Genomic DNA, 19641 nt, shown 5'->3' with positions numbered 1-19641 from the left:
GTTGGACTGTTTGCACATGCTCAGTAATGACCTGGAAGCATACTTTTCATTGCCTGTATTTTTTACTGTATCTGCTGTATGCAACGGTAATGCTGCGTTGCAGCTTTTTGGGCGCGTTGCGTTGTAAGCTTGCGGTGCGACTTTAACGTGGCATCAAAACGCAACGTCCCACTGTGAATCTAGCCTGAGGGGTTTTACCCCTTGAGCGCCAGAGCAATTTTCATCTTTCAGCGCTCCTTACATTCATTCGTCTATAACTTTATTATTAATTACAAGCATTATTACAAGCCCGTAGTTTATAAAGTAACAGTGTTATACCCTCTTGACATAAATATTTAAAAAGTTCAGTCCCTAAGGTAACTATTTTTGTTTTTTTTTGTAATTGTATTTTTTTTTTAATTACAAAAAAAATAAATAAAAAAAATTGGGGAGTGTGGGAGGTAATGAGTTAATTTTATTGTGTAAAACTAATGTTTTTGTATATGTAAAATGCTTTAGGGTGTAGTTTTACTATTTGGCCACAAGATGGCCACACTGAGTTTGTTTACATGCGACCTGTAAGCGCCCGGAAGGATTTGATCATTGATCTCCGGGCGGCGGCGTGCACGAGCGGCGGGAGCACGCGGACAGCGGCGGGAGCGTGCGCACGAGCGCGGACAGCGGCGGTAGCGCGGAAGGTACGATTTCTCCGTCCCTTGGTTTTTTAGGGGGGGAAAAGGGACGGAGAAATTCGTACCTCTGGAGGTAAACTGGTTAAAAGGCATTTTATTGACAATTTTGCAAATATCACTTAGGAGAAAGCTCAGGAGAAAAAGGGACCTGCATATGGCCCAATGCCTCTAAGCCACCAACAAGCAAGAAAATACTCAGAATGATTTTGGCAGTACTTTTTCACCTACTTTTTGGTACTTTTTCCATTGCAAAGTGCTAAAAAGTTTATTTAAATTGAATATGAAAAATTATCTCCTAGGAGAAAACTTAGGAGAAAAGTCAATTCCATATATGCCCAATGTGAGGAATTCAAACCGGCAGCTTAAAATATGTAAGAGTAATTGTATTCCTGTATTGTAAAGGTGGTCACACACCATACCATTTTTTAAATATCTTTTCAATTCAAGAATTGCAATAATTGTTTGGGACTGATTGTAACATTTCAAAAATCTGACCAATGTACCACACACACCTAGGTTACACGTTTCCTCAATTATGATAAAAATTATTGAAAACTCAGAAAAAAAGTTGCTTGGGTCTGAATATCAAGAAACTGTTAATCTACCTCACATCCACATCCGTCTAACTTTCATGTAAATTAATTACAAAAATTCAACACTACTGATTTTCTTTTATCAAATAAAAACAGGAAATTTGATCAGATTTCATGAATGAATAAAAAAATAAAAAAAAAAAAACCTTTTGATTTTTCTGTACAACTGATCGTATTTATCAAATTGGTGTAAAATTGGATTATTTAATTGTATTGAGTGTGGCCACCTTAAGTCTGTGTGATTCTTGTAAAGAATTTACAGAGGGTACAGCTGGTGCATTTTCATCTTCTAAGCAATTGTCCCCAGTAACATAATTACCATCGGGTTGTTGTAAAATCACCCTGGGTAGTTAAAGGCCTTCCCTGGGGACCCCGGCAGCCCAGCAATCATACAATCGCTGCAAGCAGTTATGACGTGCGATGTTACATGCACAGATAACCATACAGTGGGCAGTGCATAGCAGCTGCGTGTTAGGATACGTCTGCCTTAACCTACAACTGACCAACTGAAAAACTGACACGTCAAGAAGGTTTTATTTTTCCAGTTTTTATTGAGTGAAAATGTCAAACCTGGCATCAGTCATGCAAAAAAAAAAAAAAAAAAAATCAAATAAATAAACACATATATTAAATTTCTAACAGCACTAAATTCAAGTGGAAAAATATTCAGTTCTTATCAATATGGGAAAGTCCAATTCAAGTATTTAGAAGAAACCATTCTTACCTGGCTTATTTATAATAATAATTATAATAATAATAATAATGTTAAAAGTATATATTTGTATGTAATACATATATACATGGCATACATATATATATATATCACATACCGCCTTATATACAAATGTACACATGCTTATACCTATATCCATATACACACATAGTATTAAGATATAGATAGTAAACCGTTCATCGCCAGGGTGACCTTAATTTTTTGTTTCCACAGAAAAAAAAAATAAAAAAATGACACGATTAATTTTTGCAGATGAGTTGGAGATGGCTTATGTCCTGCTGTGCAATATATCGAGATTAGAAAAACTGAAATCCAACCTGATCATTTCTTCATATTTTTATTCTTTTATTATAGAATTCCATTTTTGCTACATTTCATTACGATGATTTTTTTTTTGTTTTGTTTTTGTAAAGTGTCCACGTTTCAGAGATCGTAGTGTTCTCAGTAGCTGCTGTTTCAGTGAAACCTCTCCTATTAATGACAGGTCCCTTTCTGAACGCTTCTGTAGGACGCGCTAATGCTTAAACTGCAAGACAGGAAACGGCTTCTACACGGACATCAGAGAAGGAAGGATCTACGGGATTATCATGATGTTTTACAGCATATAAATAATGTACAAAACATCACTCCTGACTTCAGAAAATTAACCGTTTGGTTTCCGAGACACCACGCTATATTTTGTTTTAAAAAAAAACATTAACAATTTCATCAGTGGCAAAAAAAAAAAAAAAATGTTTGAGAGACATTTATTCCCAGACTCATCTCACAGATAAAAAATACATGTAAAAAAAAAAAAAAAGCAAAAATAATAATAATAATTAAAAAAAATAATGGGAAAAGAGCACACATGTAACTAAATTTTGGGGGAAACCCACAAATTAAATATAGAACTACAAACTTATATTAACAATCTGTAGATTACAATCCTCCATATTATCTGAACATTACGTTATTTTTATTCTCTATAAAATTCAAGTTAAAAGTCAGAATCACGCATTTCAGTGCTAAAAGTGAAGTCAGACATCAGGACTTCAAGAAATCAGAAGCTGCTAAAAAAAAAAAAAAAAAAACGCCAGGAGCGAGGCGGACAATCGTCTGCTGATGCTCAGACGCTGCCCCTTCTGCAAGCTTACGTAGATTTTTTTTTTTCAATTTTTTTTCCATTTTTTACACTTTTGCCTTTTTTGTTCTATATATAACCTTTACAGAAAAAAATACTGTACAACTTTTTTATTTATTTAAATCAGAATCGTGTCGCTCTGACACCATTCATTTCAAACACTTGAAGCTTTCCCCCTTGCCTATTTGCCGTTCGTTTTATCGGGGTTAATTAAATTGAGGGCGTCTAGGAATCGGGGAGGTGGGCGGGACCTATTCAATTTGTATCTGATTGCAGAAGAAGATTGAAGGCGAAACTGTAGTGCTTCAAATACTTGTCACTAGTGTCACCGACAGCCACTTACATACAGATAGTCCTGGACAGGGGACTTGCAGTTTGACACTCTAACGCTACTTTGGCAGAAAACCTGGCTGAATTTAGAGAAAGTGACTAAGGAAGCCCATCTGGTAGTGATTTCCGATAGGGAGGGAAGCAGTTTGCGTTAGCTTATCTACGCTAAGCTAGAAAGAGAGTTTTTTTTTTTTAAAAAAGCCTCCAACCACACACTTATAAATAATTTTTTTTTGTTTTTTTGTTACTGAATAGTTTTCTACCTGAGAGAGAGGCCATCCTGTGCTATAGAGCGATTGGTCTGCAGAACCTCCTGCTAGCCCCATCCATGTTCTCTAGATGATCCGTTAGACGTGGAGACACTAGAACTGAGTAACGTCAGGATAATTCACTGTAGAAGCAAGCTGCTTTACCGTCTCCTGAGCAGCGGATGGTTTCTGGTGAGTATATATACGTATTTATATATATATATGAATGGAACTGTCTTCGGAAGGTGCTACAGGGACCCCGCCCCCTCTTATGACGTGTATGTAACCCCCCCGGTAAAATCTCCAATATTTTATCAAGCGGGAACAGCATGTCGCGGAGGGCAGACGCGATCCCCACGGTTGATGAGGTTATCCTGGCTGCTTATAACAAATCTCATGTTCAATACGCCAGAACAATGTCAAAATAAATAAATGAAACCAGAGCAATCGGTGCAGAGGAAAGCTTTCTATATAAATATTTATAAAATAAAACAATAGCTTCTTGGGAAGAACCCAGAGAGAAAGTGGAAGAACAGGAGAGATAGCCTCTTCCGAGGGTGCCTGATAATGCAAGTCAATAAATACCCACAAGCCCAAGCTCCGCTGACCTCCTCTCACAACCACACGGGGGCGTCACTCTGGTGCGCCCCGCCTTCTCACCTCTCTTGGAAAGGGCCAGTAGTTGCATTTCATGTCAAGCGGAGTGATACATACACATTTTCCTTGTCCCGTTACTCTCAAGCACCAAATAAATATATACGGAGGAGGCCAGCAAACACAAATGCCTCCTTCAGTCTTTTCTACTGACGACTTGGTCAAGCCCGTTCTTGCAGAAGTCATTTAGCTGCATCTTTTTCTTTTAAAATGTACTATTCCTTCACTTGTTCTTTGTGTTTTTTTATGTTTTTTTTTTAAAGGAGTGTTTTTTTATGGATTATGAGAGCAGGGACCTCCTTAGTTGGTAATTATAAAACATTCAAAGTTTGTAAAGTAGCTTCAAGGGGATGTTTGGAGGTTCAATGGAGTTTGGGAGGTATCACAGTGGTTTGTAGACTCTGCTGCACTTTCTTTGCTTGGTAGACAATCACCATCAGGCAAGGAGTCCTCAGAATCCGTGTTAAGATCCTCCTCCTCATCTTCCTCATCGTCGTCATCATCGTCTTCATCTTCGTCGTCATCATCGTCGTCTTCCTGGGATAAATCATCATCAGCATCTCTGCCGAGGGTCGGCTCTGTGTTTTCCCTGGTGCCGACGCCCAGCCCTTCCTGAGGCTTCTTGCTCAGGTCAAGCGAGTCATTCAGGCCAACGCCAGCAGCATTTTGCAGGAAGAGGAGGGAGTGATGAGTGTCTGTGCTCAGGTTCAGAGAGCTGTCCAAGTTCACCTGTGTGTTGTGGAGGTCGTACTCGGAGGAAGCGTTGTGAGTGGACCCCTCTCGGCCGGGAGAAACGACGGGCATCTCCCCTCTTTCTTGCTTCTCGTGTTTGCGTTTGTGAGAGTCCATTTGAGACATCCCCACCACCGTGTGCTTGCAGCCGGGATAAGTGCAATGAAAGTGTGAGCATTTCAGCTTGTACTTGCAGTCGGGCACTTCACAATCGGTGCTGGAGCTAAATTGGCAGAATCCGGCAGCGGTGATGACGTCTTGCTTGCCGTGGTGCTTCCGGTGGGCGGTCACTTTGGTGCTGTCAGTGCATCGAAAGCCGCACCGCAAGCAGTGAAAGTGAGTGCTGTTTCCTGAGAACTGGCAATCAGGGAAGTTACAGCTAAGAGAGGACTTGAAACGCTTAAAGTCATCCAAGACGAGGTTGTCCACCCTGTCGTGGTGCTGGGCATGCTTGTACATGTGGGTGCGCCCGCAGAACTTGTAGCCGCAGTTCTCTCTCGTACAGTGATAGTGAGTGACTTTCAGGGAGAACTGACAAGCAGAGTCCTTGCAGTCTTCGTACAGGTCGTAACGCCTGAATCCTTCTAACATCATCCCTTCGTCCAGCATTTTCCGGGAAGAAGCAGTCTTGCGCCGTTTGCCGAAAGGTGACATGTCCTCGATGATCCAAAACCGCTTTTTGGCTCCTGACGCTGTTGGCATGGTTATGGTGTTTCCTGCAAGAAGTAGAGACTTTGTGTGAGATGTATTTGTGGATAGATCAAGACACTAGAACAAAAATATAAACCTTATAGCACCATATAAGAAGAGGCGATTAAGGGCAGATATTCTGCAAGTGGTATGAAACTGAAATTGCATCTCTGGTCTATAATTAAACATAGCATAAAACTAATATAAATAGGGAAAAAGATATAAATGGTTTACACGTTTCTGGAAGGGTTAATAACTCAAGCATCCACTTCACTTAGAAGCTAATTGATAACATTGCAGTTGCTGAGGACAAAATGATCAGAGTGGCCTCAATTCACGGAGAATTATCAAACGTTTATCAAACACTTTATCAAACGTTTGATAATTTACCTCATGGGTAAAATCTCATTTTGAATTCACTAAGGTGTTATAGATTTATTGAATGTTTTATCGATAAACTGTTCAATAAATCTATAACACCTTAGTGAATTCAAAATGAGATTTTACCCATGAGGAAAATTATCAAACGTTTGATAAAGTGTTTGATAAAGCTCTGTGAATTAAGGTCACTGTGTTGAGTTGTTATTTGCAAGAATAAACAAAGCAGTAAAAAGCTTCTGCTGTATCCAGGGGAGAGGCAGAGAACTTTCTCTACTTTATTTGCTCAGTGATTACTTAATTACAAGACAATCAGATAATTTGTGCTGTTTGTTATCAATTAAGCTTACAGGTCCGTACACACGCCGGACTGAAGGCAACGACGGGTCCGTCGTCACCTCCCGCTGGGTGGGCGGTCCTGAGCAGAAACAGCCGTATCAGTATGCAGACAGACTGTACACACGCCGGACTGTCGCTGGAACGCCCACCCAGCGGGAGGTGACGACGGACTACCCAGCGGTCGTTGCCTGCAGTCTGGCGTGTGTACGGACCTTTAGCCTTTCAATGACTTTATAACTGTCTTTTCTTGTTTTAGATTTGTTTTCTGTGGTATCACCGGGGATCCAGATCTTATGCTGGGAATACACGCCTCGATTCTGAGCTGATAAGATGGTTAGATTGATCATTTCCGAAATGTCCGATCGCTGTTCAATCGTTTTGCCGCTTAAAAGATAAGAAAAATGAGCGGAAGATAAGAGAATTGAGCGGGCAAAACGATCTGGCGCAGAATCGAGAGCCAGAATTGAGCAATGTCCTCCAAGCATAAGGGGATGTGTACAATCATAAAAACCTGGCAGGTGTTCTAAATAAAACAGTTACATTACAGTTAGCATGGCATTTTTTTTTTAAATTATGGAAACCTATTTAGGGTTCTGTTTGTGAATTCGGAAACACTTTTCAGACCTTTCTTGCTAGCAACATCCACCACTCCTATGCTAGTCATGCTGCTGCTACAGCCAAACAGTGTGTCTGTACAGCACTTGTTCCCAAAGCGAATAATTAAATAACAATAATTAATGGTGACAAAAGTTAAGCACATGTACAAGAATTTAGGGTGAGTAAATGTGAACTAAGGAAATGATTGGACTGTCCATTTAACAGAGTTTTTGGGGGGTTATTTTGTTGTGCTGGTCATTACTGGCATTTCATCTATCACACACAAAAGGAAAGAAAAATCCACAGATCACATACACACCTTGTTCAATGAACGATTCTCATCAGACCATATGTACTAGGGTTGAATTGAAATACTAAAGGTGGCTATACATCAGGCAACTTGGCGGCCGATCGACCGTCCGATTCGATTATTATAATGGAATTGGATGGATGTTGTGCTAACTTGCTCAATCGGGTGCACGGCGGGAACAGCATGCAATTTCGTTAACAATCGACGAATGTGAAATAAAACCCCGCGCTGTCCTCCCGAGGAAAAATGCCCCCCGGTGCCCAGTGTAAAGTATACATTACCTGTCCTTGTCCCTCCGCTGCTCCGGACGCACGCCCCTTTATATACACGCCCGCTGCTGCGGACGCACGCCCCTCTATATACACGCCCGCTGCTGCGGACGCACGCCCCTCTCCCCATACACGCACACCCCACGGCGGTTTTACAGTAAGGTCACGCATGTGACGTCACACACTTACTAGGAAACCACATGGGGCACATTTCTCATTAGGGGACAGCGTCGGGGCGGCGGATGCGGCGCACGAGGCAGATTCCGGATTGATTTCAGCATGAAATTGATCGGAAATCAGCCTGTGGTGTATGGGCAGCTGACAGATCTCTCTTATCAGATTCCATTAGAGAGAGATTTGTATCTTGGTGGAATCTGTCCATACATCGCTAGACGTATGGCCACCTTACGGGTGTGTACAAATATCCAATTTTAGTTGGCCAATAAATCCACTTCCATGTAGTGGAAGGGCTAACAGGTTTTGAATACAATGATTGTGCAGGTATACCCTTATACTACATGGAGGGGGTAAAATTGGTCAGTGATTGGCCAATAAAGATTGGATGCGTGTACATGAATATCTTTGGTCGGTTCCTTTGTAAACTTTTTTTTTTTTCCGGCAGCTTGATCCTTAATCTTTCATTTTCCAAAGACTTTTATCTCCCATGTGTACACAGCATAAAGGGGCACTATGGTGAAAAATTGTAAAATTGAATATATGTGCAAACATAAACAAATAAGAAGTACATTTTTTCAGAGTAAAATGAGCCATAAATTACTTTTCTCCTATGTTGCTGTCACTTACAGTAGGTAGTAGAAATCTGACAGAATTGACAGATTTTAGACTAGTCCATCTCTTCATAGGGGATTCTCAGGGATTTACTTATTTTCAAAAGCACTTAGTGAATGGCAGTTGCTCTGTCCAACTGCCAAAAAACGGTGTAGCGAGCAGGGAAGCTGGCCAGCATCATTGTTTAAATGCTTTTTAGGGAATATCTTTATAAAGAATAAAAACCTTGCTGAGAATCCCCTATGAAGAGATGGACTAGTCCAAATCCTGTTGGTTTTGTCAGATTTCTACTACCTACTGCAAGTGACAGCAACATAGGAGAAAAGTCATTTACTCTGGAAGAAACATCTTATTTGTTTGCACATATTTTAAATGTTACAATTTTTCGCTATAGTGCCACTTTAACTACATCAAATTCTCAATGTACTAGTTCTGTAAAATACTCAAGAGGAAGGGAAGTTATCTACTGCTCTCCTACTATCGGAAAAATAAATACACAAAGTAGAAACAAACATTATTGAGAGAACGGGTCTGTGGTTGGCACAGAAGAAAAGTACCTGCAGCGTCCTGAACTAGCGGAACATCACTTTTGACTGGAGCTGGAGTGGCTATAACTGGTGTGAAAGCTGGCGAGCTGCTGGTTGGCACCACAATGCCCCTGCTGACGCCCAGGCTGGCAGTGATCAGGGAGTATGAGATACAGGATGGAGAGAGCAGGTAAGGGAGGGAAGACAGGGGAGGCCTGACCAAGGCGGGAGGAAAGGTGGGAGGAGCAGGAGGCAAAGCGGCTGGCGCAGGTGGTGGAGGTGCATTGTGGGTGACAGCGTCGTCAGAAGGGATCAGGCAGCCTGGAGGATGTGGAGAGAAGCAGGAAGCAGAACAGAAAGAAGAAGGGAAAAAAGAAACAGAACAAAATGAACCAAATGAGAAGCTGAAGAGAGAAAAACAATGAGATGAAATGAGACACTAAACAGAAAGAGGGTGCGTGGACTGACGACACCGGGCCGTACGGTTGGAGGTCACAAACTAGAGTGCCGTCCTTGTTAAGGTGACAACACCGGGCCATATGGATGGAAGTGACAGACTAGAGTGCCGTCCTTGTTAAGGTGACAACACCGGGCCATACGGATGGAAGTGACAGACTAGAGTACCGTCCTTGTTAAGGTGACAACACCGGGCCGTATGGATGGAGGTGACAGACTAGAGTGCCGTCCTTGTTAAGGTGAAGTTACGTCCTAGCTATTAGTAACGATGGCGTGTTGGTAACTACGTATGACCTGTAATTACCTGTATCGGCACTCTCGTTGCCCACCGGGGTGCTGGAGCAGCTGCGGTCCATGTTGGAGGACTCGGAGGACAGGCCGCCAGGGCTGCCCAGGCCGGTGTAGTCCATGCCTTCATCCGTCTCGGTGTCCATCATGCTCTGAGCGTTGGCTTGGAAAGATGAGGTGTTCTCGGTGGAGTTGGGGCTGGGGGCGGTGCTGCCGCTCATGGGGGTGTGTGAAATCACCTGCAGGAAGACACGAGATGATTACACAATCGGTTCTATGACTTAGCGTCAGATGAAGCATTGTACGGTGCTCACCATACCTGGCCAGGAACTCGGTCAAAGTTCTTCCCCAGCATCCTCCGCATGTGTTTGCGCGCATGGGAAGTCATCTGGTGCTTCAGGAGGAAGGAGAACTGGCAGCCCTCCCGGATGCAGTGAAAATGGCTGTTCACCTGATTGTATTTGCACCCTGGAGACCAAAGAGAAAACAAAAGTGATTGGTTGTTCAGTCTGAAGGATTTACAGAAGATAGGACTTCATTCAGTCATGCCCAGGCCATCTTCTGCAGGCTGCTCTGTCAGCCGCTCTTATTAGCAAGCATTACAAGCTAAAGTCCACTTCAAGTGATCTCGTAGTGAGAAGCATATTGAGGCTGCCATATATATTTCTATATGAACAGTGCTAGTTTCCTGGCTTCAATTACATCTAAAGCATGTGGTCAGTTTAGTCACCTGATCTGCATACTGAAAGTATTAAAGCGAATCCGAGATGAAAAACTAACTATAACAAGTAACTTGTCTATATGTCTTATCTAAAGTTTAGATTACACAACAAATCTAGCTGCAAACAGCTTCAATAGAATATGATCATTTCTTCCTGTGATACAATGAGGGCAGCCATGTTGTTTGTAAACATTACACAGAGGCAGACTTATCTGCATCTTGAGAACTCAGCCTGTGAAAAAAACCTAATCCCCCCCCCCGCCTCTGAAATCTCTGGCTAGTAATACCTCCCCCTCCTCCTGCCCAGACTGAGCTCCTATGAGCCCTTGCTACTGTCTGAAAGTGCCTTGGCTCTCTGAAAACCTGTGGGCGTGGCTTGTTTAGTTTATAGGGAATTAGAGTTTCAAAACAAAAACAAAAAAGTATTTGGCTTGAGGAATGCCCTATAAACAATAGGAAAGGAACACAATTATGCAATGAGTAAAGGTTCATCTCGGATCCACTTTAAGGTACATACACACGTCAGATTTTTCCAAACAACCGGTCGTTTGGACTTATAATCGGGCGTGTGTACAAACGGCTGTTCAGCTGATAACGTTGGTTTTGACGGATCCGCTTGGCGGATCGGTCAAATCCAGACTTATCAGCTGAACAACCGTTCGTACACACGCCCGATTATAAGTCCAAACGACCGGTCGTTTGGAAAAATCCGACATGTGTATGTACATTTAGAGGCAGAGGTTCAGCAGGACAGCCAGACAATTGGCATTGTATAAAGTTCATTAAATATGGCAGGCCCCATTTCCCTCTCACTACATAATCATGGGTCATATTTCTCATACATCATCACGTCATATAATCTGCAATTAGCTACGTTTGATATAAAGGGCCCGTGGTCTATATACCATTACATTTCATTAACAAGAAAAGTTATCAAAATCTAAAGCAGATCTATTTTTCTGTTAATGTGGAATTAAGGTGTAGAGAAAAGCTTGTCCCTTTCTGACAAATCCAACAGAACCTAAAGTGAGAAGTGATACGGAGGCTGCCATATTCATTTCTTTTTAAACAATACCAGTTGCCGGGCTGTCCTGCAATAGTGTCTGAATCACACACCTGGAACTAGCATGCAGCTAGTCCAGTCACACTTCAGTCAGAGCACCTGATCTGCTGCATGCTTGTTCAGGGGCTATGGGTAAAAGTATTAGAGGCACAGCAGGATAGCCAGGGAATATGCATTGTTTAAAAGTAAATAAATATGGCAGCCTCCATATCCCCTCTTGATTTAGGTTCCCTTTAAGGGCCATCATAAAGGTGTCCATTAATAGTACAATTTTAAGTGAACAATCATATTTTCGATAATATTTAGATTGAAAGAAGAGATTGTATTTAATCGATCTACACCACTTAAAGAAAAACTCCTACCAAGAATTTAACTTTATCCCAATCAGTAGCTGATACCCCCTTTTACATGAGAAATCCATTCCTTTTCACAAACAGACCATCAGGGGGCGCTGTATGACTGATTTTGTGCTGAAACCCCTCCCACAAGAAGCTCTGAGGACTGCGGTACTTTTGGCAGTTTGTTACAATGTAACAAGGTTCACAGACAGGAATTAGCTGTTTACAGCTGTCTCTAACAGCCAAAACAGCTAGGAGCAGCTACATAACCTGCCCACAGTAACAATGTCACCATGTAATAAATGTCAGAATGTAAATCGGGGAGAGGAAAGATTTTACAATGAGCAAACACTGACTAAATCATTTATACATAATTATTGTAAAAATGAAGCACTTTTTTTTATTACATTATTTTCACTGGAGTTACTCTTTAAGAATCAATCTTGGAATCATAACTCCACCGGTTACGATTTATGAAAAATCCACCTTGCTGAACGATCAGGAAACGATGGATAATGCAATAAATCAGGATCGACAGGAACCATCAACTTCTATCGGAATAATCTGATCGAAAATACGATCATTCACTAAACATTGCACAGTGAATGGGCACCTTATGAAATGGTTATTGCTGTGCTCCTGCTGGAGTCATTTTATTTGTATTGCTTTGTTCTTGTGTCTGCCCAGCAGTTCTCAGCACTTCGCTGCTTTCTCGTCAGTCTCTGACCGTTGCTCCTGTAGCAACCAGAACAAACAGGGGGCGGGTCCGGCAGGTGAGGACTTGCAGTCGCCATGGCAGCCCTGGCTGGCTTTGTGTGCCGGCCTGGCACCTGGATCTCGCAAAGGTGAGCAAATAAGAGCGACGTCTCCTGACATCTGTAAGCGGACACGGCGCTGGCTCGCGTGTGTTGATGACCATCACCGTGGTTACTGCAAGCCACTATTAACCCGGGACATGAATTCTTTATGAGTTAACAGGGTGAGGTCTTGTCGTTCGTTTGTTTGCAATCATTTGGGCCAGACGAGAAATACGGAGGAAGGGAAAGCGCAAGAGGCGGGGAAATAAGTGCCTACCTAATGACCGGCATTTTCTGCATTTTCATGTTTAGGGCCAAAATTTAATACACAAATATAAGAAGTATCTTTCTTCTAGAGTAAAATGAGCCATAAATTACTTTTCTCCTATGTTGCTGTCACTTACAGTAGGTAGTAGAACTCTGACAGAACTGGCTGGTTTTGGACTAGCCCATCTTCTCATGGGGGATTCTCAGGGTTTTCTTTATTTTCAAAAGCACTTAGTGAATGGCAGTTGCTCTGTCCAACTGCCAAAATAGTGTGCAGCGAGCAGGGAGGCTGACCAGCATCACTGTATGAATCTTTTTCAGGGAATGTATTTACAAAGAATAAAAGGCCATGTTGAGGATCCCCCATGAAGAGATGGACTAGTCCAAATCCTGTCGGTTCTGTCAGAATTCTACTGCCTACTGTAAGTGACAGCAACATAGGAGAAAAGTAATTTATGGCTCATTTTACTCTGGAAGAAACGTACTTCTTATTTGTACGTTTACATGTATTTTACAATTTTTGTGATATCGGTCCTTTAAAGATGAGATTTAGGTTATGTTTTGTTTTACACTTTGTGTAAGTAGTGTCTAGCGGTAGAAATGTCCCTGTGTCAGTAAAGTAACTGCCACCCTCCTCTGTCCTGCGACCGGCACATCACAATCGCTCTACCTGCTCCACTTTGCCAGCGATTGTGATTGAATTACCGTATAAGCATACAATCGTTATATGCAGCAATTTCACTGTGATTTTGCAGCTCTTGAACTACCCAGAAACCATCATCTTACCCAAATGCCCTCACAGAAATTGAAAACTTCTATCGCTAATCGCAATCACCAAACACTAAAATAAAATCGCTACAAAAAAAGTTTGAGAATCGCAGCTGAAATTGCGTTACAAAAGGCCAGCAAAAATGCAGAGTGATTGCGACTGCGATGAGTGATCTGTGGCGCCTCCCCACTAGAAATCGCAAAACACAATCGCCAAGTACTTTTTGTAGCGTTTTAAACAGTGTTTTCTGGTGATTTTAAAGTGCGTTTGAATTTAATGCCAGCGCTTCTGAGTAGTAAAATGGCTGCAAAAGCACTTTGCACAATGATTACAAAGTGATTCTGCAGCAAACCTCTTTGTGTTGAAGCGCAAATGCTCCAAAAGTGCTGCTGCAGGACCCCCGACTGCGATTTACAGAATCACTCCTGAGGAATCGCCCGCTTGCTTTTTATCAGCCCATCGCTTTTGGAATTGCTGTGGATTCCAAATTGTGGTTGAATCAGCTCCTGTGGGCCCCGCCCGAAAATGCGAAGAATCCCAAACTGATGCAGATTTTATGCAGATTGGAAATGGACCAATCAGGTCTCCCCTGTTATAATAATACCCCTCTGTTTATAGCCTCCTCCATTATGATGCCCCGCCCCTTAGACTCCATCCATGGTGTCATTATAGTTGTTGCTGTTATATTATCCTCTATAGCGGCACTCTGCTTATGGTGCCCTCAGTTCTAGGTTCCCTCACCCCCTGATGCCCTCATGGGTGGAGGATACAGTCCCTGTCTCCCCAGCAGGAATCTTGTATTTACCTGTCCCCATTCCTGCTCACAGTGCCGCCCACCATCTCCTGATCCCCAAGCTTCCAGCATAGAGGGAGGAGTGGTAAACATGGCACGCCCCACCAGGAAGGGAGGGAAATATTTATTGGGGGTACCCTGCTGATGATCTGGGCATGTGACCCAACTCACTCCCTAGCAGTGTCCCCTGCATGTGCCAAAAGCTGTAACATCGATGGATGAGACCCACTGAGCAAAATCCATTCACACAATATCAACACGATGAGCCCTTACATCAACTTTACAACACAAATCCTAGGAAAAAGCCCTTACATCAACTTCAAAACACAAATCCTAGGAAAAAGCCCTTACATCAACTTCAAAACACAAATCATAAGAAAAAGCCCTTACATCAACTTCACAACACAAATAAAAGGCCATTGAAGATTTACATACCGAGTCGTCCGCATTCTTCTCGCTTCGTGAAGTACTTGAAGCCGTTTGCCGCTCGCCGTTCAGCCTTTTCGTGTTTCTTGACATGCCACGGTAGCTTGGTGGTGATGTTGGTGACGAAGTAACAGTTAGACCGCAGACAGTGGTAGTGGCCCCGCATCCTGAACTCGCAGTGCTGTGAGGTAGATGGAGGTAGAGGAAGCACGGGTCATACAAGGACAGGCAATGGATGCCCCACCCAAAAACATACCACAGCTAGGCCTCAGATGATGCCCCACCCAAAAAAACATCACAGCCAGGCACCGGATGTTGTCCCACCCAAAATAACATATCACAGCTAGGCCCCAGGTGATGCCCCACCCAAAAAACATCACAGCTAGGCCCCATATGATGCCCCACCCAAAAAACATCACATTTAGGCCCCATATGATGCCCCACCCCAAAAACATATCACAGCTAGGCCCCAGATGATGCTCCACCCATAAAAAACATCACAGCTAGACCCCGGATGATGTCCCACCCAAAAACATATCACAGCCAGGCCCCAGATGATGTCCCACCCAAAAAAACATCACAGCCAGGCCCCAGATGATGTCCCACCCAAAAACATATCACAGCTAGACCCCGGATGATGTCCCACCCCCCCAAAAAAAATCCTGAATAATTGACTGCATTCTGCTATATGTCACGAAGATAAATCTTTAAGTTCATAAGGTTGGAGTGCACATGCACACACATGTTCAATTGTGAGCGGCCAATCTTTCTACTTCCATATATCATAGGAGTTTACCTATGCAATCTGTCCATAGTATAGTAAAATCGGCCAAATCATTGGCCAATCAAAATTGGATGTGTATACCTGAATTTAGCCCAAAACCAAGCAAAATTGCAGTCCACATCATGCGTGGGCACCTCATACTGATCAAATCTGCCAGAAATCTTTAGCACATGTCAGACCGATTGTAATTTCAATTGATTACTACTGAAAATTGATTAAAATTATCCATCTCACAGAAAAATCTCTCTCGATTTGGTTTTGAGCTGAAGTGGCGTGAGATCGGCAGGCTATAGAGCAGAGCTCCTCTGTGGTTTGACTGATTTTCAATTGATCGTTTTGCCACACTGGGTGGCAATCTATGTGTGTGTGGCCACACTAAAAATTTAAGTATGAAAAATAAAATTGATCTAGGGATTCAAAACAAGAGGTCAGGTAGTCCTGGAAACATTCAACATTCTCCTATTAAAGGACACCTGAAGTGACAGGAATATGGAGGCTGCCATGTTTATTTCCTTTTAAACAATACCAGTTACCTGGCTATCCTGCTGATCTCTTTGGCTGCAGTAGTGTCTGAATCACACACCTGAAACAAGCATGCAGCTAATCCAGTCAGAGCACCTGATCTGCTGCATGCTTATTCAGGGGCTATGGGTAAAGGTATTAGAGGCAGAGGATCAGCAGGACAGCCAGGCAATCTGCATTGTTTATAAGGAAATAAATATGTCAGCCCCCTCCCTTCAGGTGCTCTATACAGGATTGTGAGCTCTTGTGTGTAGGTGTGAACCTGTCTGTCCTCACCTGATTGGGGCACAGGCACTGCAGCGAGTAGTAAGCGAACTGGTCGCGCACGTTGACCAGGCTGTTGTTGGGGTTGATGTGGTCGAGGCAGTGCGACTCGGCCTTTCCTGACGTTTTGCACACATACTTGCAGTTTCCGAACAGACAATGGAAATGGAACTTGTTTGCATATTTGCAGTCCGTTGCCAGGCATGGATCGCTGTGGAAACAAAGATTCAGAAAACACGGCTTTTGATTAGTAACAATGCAAAGTGTACATCCATTATTAATATAACTGTACAGCCGGAGCAAGGCTTCAGGGGAAGATTACACCTCACTGAGGTCATGGAGAAAAACACACTAAGATTATCCATGGCTAAAAATATGGCTACTTTACAGTATATCTCATAAAAATCATCTGATGTGAGTGTCAAAGCTGAGAATTTCTGGGCGGTCTGTACCTCAGACAGAGTTCAGACGCCAGCAGAGGGGAGACGTGAGCTGCAAAGCCGGCTGAGAAAGTCACAGCTGGCTGCAAACTAGGCCCGGATTTACCTCACAGGAGCCGCCTATAGGCACAGATGTCCTGGCTCCCTAGACTCCGCCCTCCATGCATGCAGGCCTGGATTTACATCACAGGAGCCTATAGGCACAGATGTCCTGGCACCCAAGACTCCGCCCTCCATGCATGCAGGCCCGGATTTGCATCACAGGAGCCTATAGGCAGAGATGTCCTGGCACCCTAGACTCCGCCCTCCATGCATGCAGGCCTGGATTTACCTCACAGAAGCCGCCTATAGGCACAGATGTCCTGGCACCCTAGACTCCGCCCTCCATGCATGCAGGCCCGGATTTACATCACAGGAGCCTATAGCCACAGATGTCCTGGCACCCTAGACTCCGCCCTCCATGCATGCAGGCACGGATTTACATCACAGGAGCCTATAGGCACAGATGTCCTGGCACCCTAGACTCCGCCCTCCATGCATGCAGGCCCAGATTTACATCACAGGAGCCTATAGGCACAGATGTCCTGGCACCCCTAGACTCTGCCCTCCATGCATGCAGGCCCGGATTTACATCACAGGAGCCTATAGGCAGAGATGTCCTGGCACCCCTAGACTCCGCCCTCCATGCATGCAGGCCCGGATTTACCTCACAGAAGCCGCCTATAGGCACAGATGTTCTGGCACCCTAGACTCCGCCCTCCATGTATGCAGGCCCGGATTTACCTCACAGGAGCCTATAGGCAGAGATGTCCTGGCACCCCTAGACTCCGCCCTCCATGCATGCAGGCCCGGATTTACCTCACAGAAGCCGCCTTTAGGCAGAGATGTCCTGGCACCCTAGACTCCGCCCTCCATGCATGCAGGCCCGGATTTACCTCACAGAAGCCGCCTTTAGGCAGAGATGTCCTGGCACCCTAGACTCCGCCCTCCATGCATGCAGGCCCGGATTTACCTCACAGAAGCCGCCTATAGGCACAGATGTCCTGGCACCCTAGACTCCGCCCTCCATGCATGCAGGCCCGGATTTACAGCACAGGAGCCGCCTATAGGCACAGATGTCCTGGCACCCTAGACTCCGCCCTCCATGCATGCAGGCCCGGATTTACCTCACAGAAGCCGCCTATAGGCACAGATGTCCTGGCACCCTAGACTCCGCCCTCCATGCATGCAGGCCCGGATTTACAGCACAGGAGCCGCCTATAGGCACAGATGTCCTGGCACCCTAGACTCCGCCCTCCATGACCCTACAAACCCCACGTGTGCTGGCTGTCCCTTCTCTCTTACTTCCCTTGCCTGTCATAGGCAGCTACAGGTGCCCCTTAGGCCCCGTTTACACTTAATAAGTTGGTACGTGTTTTTTTTTTCTTCTCCATAGCAGTGCATTGTGAAAAAGATTTCAAGAATTGAACTTCATCCCAATCAGTAGCTGATACCCCCTTTCCCATGAGAAATCTATTCCTCTTCACAAACAGACCATCAGGGGGCGCTGTATGGATGATATTGTGGTGAAACCCCTCCCACAGGAAACTCTGAGGACCGTGGTACTCCTGGCAGTTTCCTGTCTGGGAACCTTGTTGCATTGTGGGAAATAGCTGTTTACAGCTGTCTCCAACTGCCAAAACAGCAAGCAGCAGCTACATCACCTGCCAGCAGTAAAAATGTCACCATTTAATAAATGTCAGAATGTAAATCAGGGATTTAAAAGATTTTACAATGGGCAAACACTGACTAAATCATTTACACATAATTATTGTAAAAATGAAGCACTTTTTTTTTATTACATTAATTTCACTGGAGTTCCTCTTTAAGGGTGAAAGTTGCCATAGGAAAACATGGGACTTACTTTGAAAATCAGTTGACCTTTCAGTTATAACTGAAAGCAACTGATTAAAGGGATACTGTAGGGGGGTCGGGGGAAAATGAGTTGAACTTACCCGGGGCTTCTAATGGTCCCCAGCAGGCATCCTGTGCCCGCGCAGCCGCTCACCGATGCTCCAGCCCCGCCTCCGGTTCACTTCTGTAATTTCTGACTTTAAAGTCAGAAAACCCCCGCGCCTGCGTTGCCGTGTCCTCGATCCCGCTGATGTCACCAGGAGTGTATAGCACAAGCCCAGTATGGTCTGTGCCTGCGCAGTGCGCTCCTGGTGATGTCAGCGGGAGCAAGGACGCGGCAACGCAGGCGCAGTGGTTTTGAAGTCTGAAATTCCAGAAGTGAACCAGAGGCGGGGCCGGAGCATCGGTGAGTGGCTGTGCGGGCACAGGACGTCTGCGGGGGACCATTAGAAGCCCCGGGTAAGTTCAGCTCATTTTCCCCCAACCCCCCTACAGTATCCCTTTAAGTGTAAATGAGGCCTAAGGCCTCGTTCACATCATTTAGCGCAGATGGCTGTGTGATTGGAACGCAACGCGTCCAATCGCACGCCATCTGCGCTCCTATGCGCTGCACATCCCATTCATTACAATGAATGGGATCTGCGCTGTGATTCACAAAAATGCGTGCAGTACGCTATAGCGCAATCACGCTGCCACGCAGCGCATATGATGGGAACGGTAGAAGGGCTGTCTATGCCCTTCTACCGTCCTTGCGTGTCGCACACTATACGCGCTGCCAAAATGCGGACGGCTGCACGTATAGTCTGAGCGAGGCCTTAGTATTAGGTAGCCAGAGGTACC

At 44.2% G+C, this 19641-nt stretch overlaps 1 protein-coding gene across 10 annotated transcripts in view; it reads right to left on the bottom strand.

Annotated features, from left to right (window-relative positions):
* Positions 1 to 4146: 4146 nt before the first annotated feature.
* CASZ1 (castor zinc finger 1) overlaps positions 4147 to 19641 on the bottom strand; it is a 440241-nt gene continuing 424746 nt past the window's right edge. For 9 of the 10 annotated variants that reach the window (XM_068238779.1, XM_068238777.1, XM_068238778.1 and 6 more), the window contains 6 exons: positions 16481 to 16679; positions 14908 to 15079; positions 10044 to 10192; positions 9741 to 9963; positions 9011 to 9301; positions 4147 to 5797 (listed from right to left, as the gene is read on the bottom strand). In XM_068238779.1, the coding sequence (XP_068094880.1) occupies positions 4692 to 5797; positions 9011 to 9301; positions 9741 to 9963; positions 10044 to 10192; positions 14908 to 15079; positions 16481 to 16679 (2140 nt within the window). In that variant the 3' untranslated portion in view covers positions 4147 to 4691. The remainder of the gene's footprint in view (positions 5798 to 9010; positions 9302 to 9740; positions 9964 to 10043; positions 10193 to 14907; positions 15080 to 16480; positions 16680 to 19641) is intronic. The other variant, XM_068238783.1, reaches the window with a different exon arrangement.

The sequence above is a fragment of the Hyperolius riggenbachi genome, chromosome 6 (assembly GCF_040937935.1).
Source record: "Hyperolius riggenbachi isolate aHypRig1 chromosome 6, aHypRig1.pri, whole genome shotgun sequence".
Classification (NCBI taxonomy): Eukaryota; Metazoa; Chordata; class Amphibia; order Anura; family Hyperoliidae; genus Hyperolius; species Hyperolius riggenbachi.
Note: the sequence above shows the minus strand (reverse complement) of the source record. Positions and strands in the feature narration are given on the sequence as shown.